This window comes from Alternaria infectoria (assembly GCF_024043175.1).
Source record: "Alternaria infectoria strain BMP 0036 chromosome Unknown scaffold_5, whole genome shotgun sequence".
Taxonomy (NCBI): domain Eukaryota; kingdom Fungi; phylum Ascomycota; class Dothideomycetes; order Pleosporales; family Pleosporaceae; genus Alternaria; species Alternaria infectoria.
The window spans coordinates 868921-881113 of NW_026250694.1; the positions used below are offsets into that span (position 1 = coordinate 868921).

Here is a 12193-nt window from a genome sequence, read left to right on the forward strand (position 1 = left end):
CATTTCCCACGCGACGACGGTCAATTGAGGCTGCACCACCCCACACGCCTCCGACACGCGATTAGATAATTTACAAGGACGCATTGAGTTGACGTCTCCATATACATATCCTCAGGTCGACCTTGGCGTGCGCAGCCCGCGCTAGCAAACCTCCGCAAGACCTCCGCAACCACCACACACCAACCACGCCTCGACTCCACACCCACCACCACCCGCCATGGCGTCGATAGCGACCAAGGCGATAGCCGGAAAACCAATTGTGCCACCATGTTTCACAAGCCAGAAAGTCGGCGTCGTAGTTTCAGCAGGCAAGATGGCGAGAGCAGTCCGAGTGCGCGTCGCAGAACATGAATGGAATAAGAAGTTTAGGAAGGTGTGTTGGCACGACAATCGCACATTTGCCCATAGCAGTGCTGACGAACAAACCAGCACTTCCCAGCCCCAAAAACATACATAGCCCGCGACCCCAACAACTCCGTCGTCGAAGGAGACATTGTGCGCATAACATCCGGCTACCGCACCTCCAAAGTAATCCGCCACGTCGTAACCTCCATCGTCGCGCCCTTTGGCGAGCCCGTCGAAAACCGACCCCCAGTCCTCACCCAAGCACAACTCGACGAACAGCGCATCAAAGAGCGGTTATTGAAGGACGTACGGTCAGCGGAGCGGGGCAGGCAAGCGAGTATCCAAAGACTGGCGCTGGCGCGGAAACAAGGCTTAACAATACACACATTGGCCGAGGCTATGGAGGGCATGAGGATACATACCGAGGCGGAAAAGGCACGGGCTGAGGCGCATGGCGGACAGGCTGGACAGCAAAAGACGGCGAAGGAGAGGCGGTTGGAGCAGGGCAAGAAGACGAAGGCGGAGGTTAAGGCGGAGAGTAAGGTCAAGAATGCGAGGAAGCAGACTGCCTGAGGTAGTTGGGAAGTGGGAATTGTAAAACATATTGTGTATACATCAGACGCATTCAAGGCCGCCTGCATGGTGAGTTGTGGCAGCGCATGGCATACGCTTTACGATGTCACTGATTCTCAGCATTACTACGGTGATGACTACACTAATCAAGCAGCCCTCACATATATCTTACAGCGCTTTCTCCTTCTCCATGGGTATACAACGGGACATCTTCTGTTTCGTAGCTCAGCCCAACACCGAACTGACACTCAAGCCAAAACTCCAGCTCCCACGGCCAGGAGAGCTACCGCCCATCCCACCAGCCTCAAAGAAGCTCTATCCCCACTCGCCTTACCTAATACCAGTCAGTCAATCAAACATTTCACACGCATCTCATCAAGTCCCAACATACCTTCCCCATCCCCCGTCTGCACCGCACTCCCCACGGCCGTCGTACTCTGCGCCACCTCCGCCGCCCTCGTCCCATTCGGCCCCTCTATGTACTCCAACCCCCTTCCCTCCCCTCCATAGCACACCTGCACAACCTTGAAGTGATCATCCGTCTTCGCCTGCGGATAAATCTCCTCGACACACTCCCTCCACTCGTCGGCCTGCCTCGACGAAGTCTCGCAGTAAAGCATGCAGTCCTGCCACATTTTCACCTCAGCCCCCGGTTTGCAGCACGAGGCGAGGTAAGGGATCGTTTTGTTGCTGCTGCCGGCGTCGATGTTGTACGTGCAATACATGCCGGATACGTCGCTGAAGAACATTTCTCGGGATACGGAGGGGTGGCAGGTTAGGGGCGTTGCCAAGGGGGTGCCGGATATTATCATCTGTGTGCCCGAGGGGGCGAGGGAGGAGGTTGGTGTGGGGAACAGGAAGGTGTCTAAAGAGGTGAGGGAAGACATGGTTGTGTGGGTGAGGATGTTTCGTTGTATTCTTGAGGCAGAAATGTTTTCGTGGATCCGAAGTCGTGCGGGAGATATGTAGTATTCCGTCTTTGTTTGATCCGTACCTAACCTACTTTCACCTTTCCCTTATACTCATCCCATCCACCGGCACCAGCGGCACTTTATCCACTTTTCTTCTTCTACTACTTTACTCAAGCAATGCCCATCCCGAGGCTCTCATCTAACACCTATACCAACCATGCCACCAGAAGACTTTTTCCCCACTTCACCGACGCCTGGGCCCCTTTTAACTTTCAATCTTCCTCGCGTAGTTGTAGTCGTACGAAGAGCCTCACCACGCGTAACCCATTCTAGTCAGGCGCCCGACATGCCAAGAGCTTTTGGCAGGGAGCTAGGACAAAAGAGGGAAGATCCAGGGCAGTAAGGCGTGCCAATTTAGACATACGGGAGATTTTCTTGACGGCTAACGGGAAGGGAACACGAAAATGACGCGCTGTGGCTGTGTTATGAGGCACTGCATTTTGTACATTGGTAAAATAAACGAACATCCATAGAACCATTTCTTCTAGGTATAACCATCTTCCCCACCATCAACACCCCCCTCACACAAACGGCAAAACAACATGACTACCAAACTCCCCACCCACATGCACCACATGCGTCCCCTTATTCCTCTCCTCAAGCTCCACCTTCTTCCTCGGACCAAACTCCTGCACAAGAGGATATTCGCCACTGACCTGCACACTGATCCCCTCTCCAGCCTCGAAATCAACACCCATAGCCCACAGCCCTATCTCCAACTTCACCACCTCGCCTGCTGGTATCTTTTGCACTTCGTCGTGTGTATGGAAAGGATATTGTGGATGGATAGACTGTGAGGGATCGGTTTTACGGTGGGAGGCGCGGAGGACGCCTGTGGGGCCGTAGTAGATCATCAAGTTCGAGTAATCGGACTCTGGGATTTCGGCGGCAGATTTGTAGGGCGCAGCGGACCAGGGAATGTTTATGGCAATCATGGGTTTGCCGTTTTTGTCGAGTTTGCGGATCAGGACGTAGACGATCATGTCGTTGAAGTCGGGGCAGGACATGTATAAGACGGCTTTGGGGAGGCCCATTAAGCGGGTAGGCTTGTCGAAGGTCATTGTGAAGGCTGCGTGGGAGACAGGGGAAGTGTTGCTTTCGGAGTTGTAGGTTAAGGTGCCGGCCGTGCTTGGGGCGGTGGCTTCAAGCTTATTGTCGGCGGAGAGGTAGAGGGTGCGGTAGTCTGTTCGTGGGATGGGGAAGTCTTCTTCGATGATGGGGTAGATGGCTTCTTTGTCGCCGTAGTTGAGGGAGGACATGCGTACGCGGGGTGTATTTTCCCAATCATTCTTCTCGCCTTTTAGGTACCGGTCGAAGAAGGAGGCGAGTTCGTCGATGGATTCTTGGACGGCCCATAGATCGTACCACTCTTGATACGGGTCCCATCTTAACCACTTGTCTTTTGTGTCGATTTGCATCCAGCCGCGTATCGAGCCCATGGTATGCACGAAACTGGAGTAGGACGCGACGATGTATGTTGGGATCTTTATGCTGGCAATGTCGGCGCGCTTGTCTGCCCAGTAGGGGTTCATGGTTGAGGAGCGACGGTACATCTCTTTGAAGTCTTCGAGTCCGTTCTTGCCCCGGATTACGTGCTCGGTGATGAAGTCGAAGAGCCCATTGTCCCAAGCTCCGCCGCGGACAAATTGTTCGCGGTAAAGATCACCACAGGCTTCCCAGGGTGCGATGGCTTTAAGCGAGGGAGGTTGTGTTGCGGCAATGAACCATTGGACGATTCCGAGATGTGAGTTGCCTGCCAGTCCGATCGAGCCGTTGCACCTGTATCATCGTTAGATCGGTGTTATCCGGAAGACTAGTGCGAATCTTACCAGTCCATCTTTGCGAGCTCTTCGATCACGTCGTGCCCATCCTCGCCTTCTTGCTTTCCCATAATGACAATGTCTCCGTCCGAGTCTCCCGCACCTCTTGCATCTACATTGACGACTGCATACCCCCGAGGAACGTATTCCGCCGGATCGGGTCCTTCGAAGCGCTCGAGACCGCTGAGGCAGCCTTTCGGCACACCGCAACCCCATTTTACCTATAATGTGTCAGTCTTTGCTATACCCAAAAGTCTCTTTGTAGGGTGAAAACAAACCTTCGACATCATATCAATACCCGTATGTTTCTTGCCAAAAGGACTCCAGGCCACAATCGCAGGCACTTTCTCACTCCCATCGCTACCGACTGGCCGGTAGATATCGCAGTACAGCATACACCCATCTCTGACTTTAACAGCAACATCGTGCTCAGCAATCATGTCTTCAGAAAGTGCGCGGGCACCATCCCGACTTTGGTACCCCTTGCGAAGAGTCTCTTTGCGCGGATTGAAGCCTTGGTAGCCATTTTCACCCACCTTGGGCGGCTTGACAGCCAGATTGGCGACCTGAAAAGCGAGAGGCATGATTGCAGTATGAAAAGAGCGGACAAAGAAGTTGTTGCGAGTAACTTGCAGCAACATGGGAAGGAGGAGGCCGCATCGTGGTTTTGAAAAGAGCGTATTGTCGCCGGTGGACTCCGTGGAAACCGCCCGACCGTTCTCGGCCGCGACACTTCTACCGAGTGACCTGCCTTTGTAAATCTACACATGGCTTTCGAGGTGTAGCGTCGGCATGTGGAGCGTTTCGAGATGCACATGCACGCTAAGGCTCGCCCGATCTCGACCGTGATGCAGTGAGCCGCAGGGTCCGCCCCACAACGAAGCTTGTCTGTCCCCGCAGCGAGCGGCCGTGGACGGGCGAGCCGGGGTAATGTGACCGAGAGGATTGTAGAGGGGTGTGAGGTATATCAGTGGAGGAATATCTTGTGCCATCAACTCCCATTCCATTAGCACCATTTCTCACTTATCAACTCATTGCATTGCGATAATGGCACCCTTCCTCGACGACAACGAAAACACGAGCACTGCTCAGCAAAAGTACGGCGACTGGCGGGATGACTTCTACGAGAAGGGCTATGTCGTTCTCAAGGGCGTCGTGCCCAAGGAGCGAGCTCTGAAGTACCGCAACAAAATGATGGACTGGCTCGGTACTTTCCCCAACGACTTCGATATCAACAAGCCAGAGACATGGACCAAAGAGAATCTGCCCCAAAGCTTCAAGAACGGCATGTACCTCAACTACTGCGCTGCACACGAGAAGTATGTTTGGGAGGCAAGACAGTGAGTACCCCTCTTCGCAAATGACGCGCCAATCTTGGTGACTGATGCTTTTGCGAATAGAGAACCAGGCGTTCTAGCTGCGTTTGAGAAGCTGTGGAACACAAACGAGCTCATTGTGTCATACGATACCATCAACCTCACACTGCCGAATGCTGGCAAAATGGCTGGCAGCAAGCCGTGGCCGCACGTCGACCAGGCACCCGAGCGACAAGGCCTGTCGTGCGTCCAGGGTATCATCAACCGTACGTCAAGACTCCTTTCTCCGAACCATTCTTAAGTCAAGACCATTCTTAAGCACCCTGCTAACACCCCCTCAGTCTCCGAGGCCGGTCCCAAAGACGGCGGCCTCGTCGTAATGGAAGGATCAGCCAAGCTCTTCGACAAATTCTTCAAGCAACACCCTCCGGACCGAACCAAGGGCCCCCTCGCCGCTCTCCACTACGACTTCTACCCCTTCCAAGACACCGACGTAAAGTGGTACGAAGACCAAGGCTGCAAGATGGTCAAGGTCTGCGCCGAGCCTGGCGATCTCATCCTGTGGGATTCGCGACAGATGCACTACGCTGTGTACCCCGAGACAGACAACATCCGCACGATTATCTATGCTTGCTACACACCAGCAGCCATGGCGTCCAAGGAGGATCTGGCGAAGAAGAAGGAGATCTTCGAGAAGTGGGAGGCGACTACACATTGGCCGCATATCAATATCCATTCGCAAGGGAAGGCCAAGGTGGATGGAGAGATTGATCCATGGGAGCGGACGGAGCCGCTTGAGAAGCCGGAGTTGACGGATAAGCTGCTTAAGCTGGCGGGTGTGAAGCCGTATTGAGAAGGGCATGGTGTATGACTTTCCCTGGTAGAGGCAAATTTGTATAGCGTTGTATAGAAATCATTCACATTTGAGCAAACACTTCGTCCCAGTCGTCAAAGCCGTATGTTGCATTGAGTGTGCTGCCAATCCCATCAAACATGTCGATATTCTCGTAGTTGCCATGGTGGGCAAAGCCGTCCATTGGAGGCGCCGAGTTGGATAAGTCGTTGGTGTTGCTGTGATCAGCCATCGACAGCTGCTGCAGTAGTTCGTGTATCGTACGTGACGTTCCAGGAAGCTCAGTGTCGTGTCGTTCCAGCACGGGCAAAAGTCCCTCAAGTACAGCCGAGCCTTTCGCTGCATGGACAGCAACGGCAGAGTGCTTTCTCAGCTCAGTAAATGCCATTCTTAGAAGGTTGATGATTCGAAGTTTTGCGTCACCTCGATAGTCATGCGGGTTGGCAAGCATGTCTAAGGATACGTATATAGCAGCTGCGACTGTTGACGCAGATATAACCCAAACTAACCTGTAAACCCTAGGAACAGGCTTCGCGTAGTAGCTCAGAAGATTGTTCGCCGACTGGAGGGCCAGCTGTCTGAAGTTTGGGTCATCATCTGGATTCTCCGGTGACAATACACGAGCGATGGTCAGCAATAAGAAGTCAATAACGAAGTGGATCTGATAGCGCTGGAATGGTATCCAAGGGTACTCTAACTCCCATATCCGGTCGTCTTCATTGGCTGGAAAGTTTGGCGATAGATGCAGAGGCAGGTCTCGTCGAACAGTCTGAACCTCCTCGATGGCTTTGATGAACTTCAAATTCGTCTGGTGTGTGTTGGCTTTGATGTAGATGTAGACTATGTAAGAGACACGGCACATGATTGAATGGTAATGAGCCGGTGAAGGAGTAGCAAGATTTCCAGACTCGAAAGAAGCAGGACTATCAGCCATGGGTGTTCTGGGTAGTATGTAGTCGTCCTGGCTGGTGATGGTCGATACATGGCAGCAAAAGCTGGCGGGGGAAATTGATGGCGGTCGAGACCAACTTCCAAGCCTAGAGAGGGTCAGTCAGATCGATTGTGCCAAAGCGTACGTGGCCAGTACTTACCAATCCCGGATAACGCAAGCCCACCACAACCGACGGCCCATTTCTCGCTGCGAAGGTGATGACCATTCCGGTCTTTTGCACAGATCTTTGGAGATGTTGACTTCATTCCCTAGCTTGTGCATATCAAGGCATCTAGCCATGTTTGTCGCAAATCCGGTGATGAGCCACTCCCGCTGGTGTTCACCAAAGTTTGAATGACATAACGTCAGCACCGACAGAGCCTGAACAACAGGGAGAGAAGGTGAGCCTGCAAACCCATACCTCTCCAACTCTTTCAGCGCAGCCTCATACCAGAGACGAGACGTATGTACTGCAATAGAAACAGGATTGTCCAATGGCATTCCAAGTTGAGGTAGTTGGTTGACATCGGGTATTTCGTCTGGGTTGGAATAGAGTATGCCCACAGCCAGGACAGCAAGGTAGACAACCAGCCAAGGTCTCCGTGCGCGATCGATGCCAGCACCGAGCTGCGTACTCTGCCAGAACTCTTCATGTTCTCCGAAGAACAAATCGGCATCCACGGCGCAGTGCAGCCAACCCAGCGTTTGGAGCGAGAAGGTAACGAGTTGGATACTAGCGTCTTTACTGGGAAGAAGCAGATAGATGGGATCCGCAGCAGGTTCGTAAAGTCTATCTATGAGATCCTTCTCGCCACCTTCACGCGCAGCATTGGTCGTGATACCGATATCGAACTGTTCAAACGCCGGGATCAGGTCCTCCAGGGAAGCCGACTGTGCAGAATAGTCCGTAGACTCGCTGGTGCGGCTATGAGCACACGGCTTCGACAGCGCAAGAGCGGTCTCAAGTTCAGCAATCTGGGCGCGCAGGGCGCCTCGTTCGCGCAGGAGGTCCTCGAGTTGCACATCCTCCGCGCTGCCAGCCTCGGAGTCGGCGTAGACGGTTAGCTGTCCCCTGACGCGGACGATCGGCCGGCGGCAGGAGTTTCCGGCATTGCGGCGCACGCAGGGCGCGCAGGGGGATTTCTTGTCGCAGCGGATTTTGCGACGGCTGCACTCGACGCACGAGCGGCTCACGCGCTGCGATGTCTTGATGCCGGCTTCGCTCATGGTGCGTGAAGGTGACGTACGTGGTGTGGGTGGTGAACATTTGCCGAGGAGCTTGAGGCTCAAAATGTCCCAGGCCTGTAAGTACACGGTACGCGCGTACCCCGCATGTCTCGTCTCGTGTCCCCCATGTCGTTCCCAGCTTTTCCCCCTGCCTGGACCGGGCTATCCCCACACCTGCATTCGGCTTAGCCCGCGCTCCCTCCACAATCCGTTCGCATACTTATTGGGCTGCGCGGCCCAGTGCGGGCGAGGTCCGGGGTTGCACTGCGCTGAGAGTCGTGTTCCAAGTCACGACGCAGATGCCATGGCGCTGGTAGCTGCGTCCACTTCGGACCTGGAGGTGTACAAAATCTGGGGAATGCCTCTCTGTTTCGAGGCATCAGCGGTTGTCCATCATGGCGCTTCACGACTCCAAGAACGAAGCCAGCGCTCACATTGAGATAGTCGATGCCCACAAGAAAGCTGCCAGGCCGGTGGTTGGCACTATCAGGCTGTACGACGAGGATGGCATTGTGCTGATCCCAACACCAAGCAGAGATCCCAATGGTAGCTCCAACCCATCAAAACCATCAAGATGAGAACCGCTAACGGACATAGACCCTCTAAATCTTCCGAAATGGCAGAAATACATCATCCTGATCATCGTCGGCCTCTACGCTGCCACCGGAAACCTGATGGCCAGTGGCATCACCGCCATCCTACCCATCGTACAAGCCTCATACGGCGGAGACCCAAAGACCAGCGACCTCGCAACCTGGCCAGCGTTCTATATGGGCGTTGGTAACCTCCTCGCGATCCCCGTAGCCCATGCCATCGGCCGCAGGCCCGTCTATCTCATGTCGACCATCGTGCTCTCCTTCGGCTGTCTCTGGTGCGCCTACAGCGGAAGCCTGGAATCGCACATCGCAGGCAGAGATGTCATGTCGATTGCTGCCGGTCAAGCTGAAGCGCTGTGCCCCATCATCGTACAGGAGATTTTTTACCTGCACGAGAGAGGCCATGTCATTGCGTGGTTCTGTGCGCTGCAGACGCTTGGTACAGCTGCACTCATCGTAGCGAGTTCGTATCTCGCGAATGATCTGGGCTGGAGGTGGTGGTACGGCGTGTTCGGATGCCTGAGCGGAGCTATTGCAGTCCTCAGCATCATTTTTGTCGCGGAGACTAAGTACGAGCGCACGCTTGAGGCACTGAGTAAGTCGACCTACACCACATAATCCAGGACACATACTAACACGCCCCAGACGGCCAAGGCATCGATGAAGACGGCACCCTCGTCCCCGTAACAACAAACACCAAGCGCCCCCTCGACACTGTCAACTATGCGCCCCGCAGCTTCGTCAAAGACATGCTCCCCTGGAAAGGCCACGCTCACTGGTCCGAAGCAATCTCCTGCTGGAAGCAAATGTTCCAAATCATCTGGTTCCCCAACATCCTCTGGCTCATTCTCATCAATTCCGCCGCCCTCGGTATCTACGTCCTCATGTCCGCCCTCTTCGCCGGCGTCCTCGTCCAACCGCCCTACCTCTGGAACTTCGATATGTTGGGCTATGTCTTCGCGGGACAGGTCGCGACAGCCGTTGCAGTCCCGCTCTTCTGCGGTTCCCTGAGCGATTTGATCGTCAAGACGATGAGTAAGAGGAATGATGGTGTGAGTCAGCCGGAATACCGTCTCCTCGCTCTTATCATCCCGCTGGTGTCTATCCTCATCTCGACCATCATCTACGGCATGACCGCACAGAATCCCAACAACTGGAGCTGGGCTGGCATCGCCGTCACGCTCAATGTCGAGTACTTTGGTTTCGTCGGTATTGTCGTTTCCAGTTTCGTGTACTGCATGGATGCTTATCCTCAGCGCATCGATGCTGCGCTCGTTCTCATCTGCTCGCTCAGGGGCTTCATTGGCTTTGGAATCTCGTTCGGGTCGATCGCTTTCGTTGAAAAGGCTGGGTATGAGGGTGCGTTCAATATCTGCGGCGGCATTGTGGCCGCACTGATGTTCTTGGGCATCTTTGTTTATCTGTTTGGCGAGAAGATCCGCAGTATAACGCAGAAGTGTGCTCAGGATGAGTAGATGGCGGATTGCGACGATCGAGTAGAGGATACAGCCACCTTGAACGTATTAGTGTTCCTGAGTTGAACAGCGCTGCTTCTTTAGTTATGAGAAATGAGAATGAATCTGCATTTAACCCAATGACATCGCTCTATGCTTCCGTTAGCAGTCAACCATGCGGGATCAGACTGACTCAAATGTATCATAATGTACGATCGTTATTGAGCAAAAGTATATTGAACATGCTCTTGACCGTATGGAAGGGTATCGCAATAACTCATTGAGTCGCCGCTCTGTAAATGGCCAAAACTCCTGTACTATGCCCATGCCGTTATACGCCTTCCATGCTATTACTCATACATCGTCATCGGATAGACGTGATTGATGGCGTCAATCCTCTACAAACTCCTCTTTCATGTCGTCGTCCAACTCATGTTCTTCGTAAGCGTTCACTAGGAAAGGGTGGTGGAGCGCTTCTTCTGCTGTGATGCGCTTTGCAGGATTGCATTCCAGTAAGCGGTGCAGGAATTGAACTGCCTCCTTCTCATCCTCATCCAACTCCCTCTTTGGTTGTGTCTTGTCGCCTGTGCGGCCTGTGCACCAGAGTATGATCTTCTCCAGGCTGTGCCCACCTTCGCTGTAGCTGGGTACATTGGTCTCGAATACCTGGCCGTGCAGGAGGGCTGTCTCTCGCATCTTCTTTCGTCCGAAGATGGTTGTGATTTCGAGGAGCGCATCGATGTCGTCTGCACTGTGGAAGAACGGGAAGCGCTTCGAGAGCATGGTCAGGAGAATGACACCGACACTCCAAACGTCGATGGAGCAGGTCTGCTGGGTGCACTTGAGGAGTACCTCAGGCGCACGGAAACCACGGGTACCTGCGCGGTTGGCACGGCGGCTGTTGCGTGTATCATTCTTGGGGTATGCGGAAGCGGTGTGGCCTGCTGACTGTGTCTGCGCGTAGACACTGTGTGATATTCTGTATCGACGGTCCTCCTCCGACATGTGGCAGGCGCAGTTGTGCCAGTCTGTGCCCTCTCGCTCGGCGAGGCCAAAGTCAACAAGGACTCCACGAGACTGCGAGGTATTGTAGAGGAAGTTGGTAGGTTTGACGTCGCGGTGAATGATGCCTTTCTTGTGTACCGCTGCAAGTGCAGTGAACAGGCTCTTGAAGTAACAGCGCATGTCGGAGATGCCCATGTCGCGGTAGTAATCGCGGAAGTCGCGGTGCTGGTAGTAGGGCAACACAGCGACGACCTGGTCTTGGTGGCGGAAGGCGGTGATGAGCGGACATACTGAATCCGCGTCCCTCAAATCAAACAGCAATTCAAGCTCGTTGAAGATGCGTATCGGACTGCTCGTAACGTAGATCTTCTTGATCGCGACGTAGCGGGGCTTTCTGGCGGGTTGCCTCTTGTGTGCTGGGAGAGATTTAGCCTCCTCGCGCTCGTCGATGTCCCAATCGTTGTTGTACTTGGTGTATTCGAGATCCTCAGCCTTGTAGACGGTGGAGAAGGTTCCTGTGGAAAGCGTGAGTCCAGCCCGCTACCCTGCATGCTGCAAGCCAATGATGTAGGACATACCCTCTCCAATGCGGTTAATCAGTCGGAACCGCTTGCTGATTCCGACAAACGTCTCTTCGAAGCGTGCCATATCTTCCTGAACGGAATCTTCGACTTCCTCGTCGCTGCTGTCGGCAGTGCGCCCGCTTTCGTCGAGCGGGTTCATGCTTTCGTCCTGTGTCTCTTCGGCCTGGTCCTCTCCCATGTCGTCCTCATGGACGTCGATTGCCTCTGCATGACGCAGTGAAGTGCGTGCCTTTGCCATGGTGCGCGTGGCTTGTGATGTTGTGTTGAACGCTGCGTGAATCTTTCTTCGCGGTATGGCGGCCGACGCGTTGGACCCTGGCTGGCTAGGCCGAAAGGGGAAGACTGATGGCAGACGCTCGGACCACCAACAAACAGCTGCAACGCGCCTTCCTGGGTCGGTGCATGTGCGACGGTTGCGGCCGCATCTTAACTTTCACGGCGCAAACACCCCCACCCTGGCCCCGACGCTCATTTCGTCGCTTCTTGTTTCTGATTTCTGATCTCCTCAAGCGACTCTG

At 54.1% G+C, this 12193-nt stretch overlaps 6 protein-coding genes across 6 annotated transcripts; 3 read left to right on the forward strand and 3 right to left on the reverse strand.

The window, feature by feature from the left end:
- Positions 1-217: 217 nt before the first annotated feature.
- On the forward strand, positions 218-918 carry J4E92_003955 (uncharacterized protein; the record flags this gene model as incomplete). The annotated part of the gene is made up of 2 exons (XM_051495348.1): positions 218-373; positions 430-918. 2 exons carry the CDS (start codon positions 218-220, stop codon positions 916-918), a joined length of 645 nt encoding a protein of 214 aa, XP_051354367.1.
- A 1492-nt stretch (positions 919-2410) lies between these two features.
- J4E92_003956 (uncharacterized protein) lies at positions 2411-4293 on the reverse strand (the record flags this gene model as incomplete). The annotated part of the gene is made up of 3 exons (XM_051495349.1): positions 2411-3668; positions 3719-3930; positions 3988-4293. 3 exons carry the CDS (start codon positions 4291-4293, stop codon positions 2411-2413), a joined length of 1776 nt encoding a protein of 591 aa, XP_051354368.1.
- Positions 4294-4756: 463 nt separating this feature from the next.
- J4E92_003957 (uncharacterized protein) lies at positions 4757-5878 on the forward strand (the record flags this gene model as incomplete). The annotated part of the gene is made up of 3 exons (XM_051495350.1): positions 4757-5049; positions 5110-5291; positions 5367-5878. 3 exons carry the CDS (start codon positions 4757-4759, stop codon positions 5876-5878), a joined length of 987 nt encoding a protein of 328 aa, XP_051354369.1.
- Positions 5879-5942: 64 nt separating this feature from the next.
- J4E92_003958 (uncharacterized protein) lies at positions 5943-8036 on the reverse strand (the record flags this gene model as incomplete). The annotated part of the gene is made up of 2 exons (XM_051495351.1): positions 5943-6915; positions 6970-8036. 2 exons carry the CDS (start codon positions 8034-8036, stop codon positions 5943-5945), a joined length of 2040 nt encoding a protein of 679 aa, XP_051354370.1.
- A 395-nt stretch (positions 8037-8431) lies between these two features.
- Positions 8432-10107, forward strand: J4E92_003959 (uncharacterized protein; the record flags this gene model as incomplete). The annotated part of the gene is made up of 3 exons (XM_051495352.1): positions 8432-8582; positions 8634-9227; positions 9278-10107. 3 exons carry the CDS (start codon positions 8432-8434, stop codon positions 10105-10107), a joined length of 1575 nt encoding a protein of 524 aa, XP_051354371.1.
- A 369-nt stretch (positions 10108-10476) lies between these two features.
- Positions 10477-11913, reverse strand: J4E92_003960 (uncharacterized protein; the record flags this gene model as incomplete). The annotated part of the gene is made up of 2 exons (XM_051495353.1): positions 10477-11606; positions 11670-11913. The coding sequence occupies 2 exons, from the start codon at positions 11911-11913 to the stop codon at positions 10477-10479; spliced, it is 1374 nt and encodes a 457-aa protein (XP_051354372.1).
- Between the last annotated feature and the right edge of the window lie 280 nt (positions 11914-12193).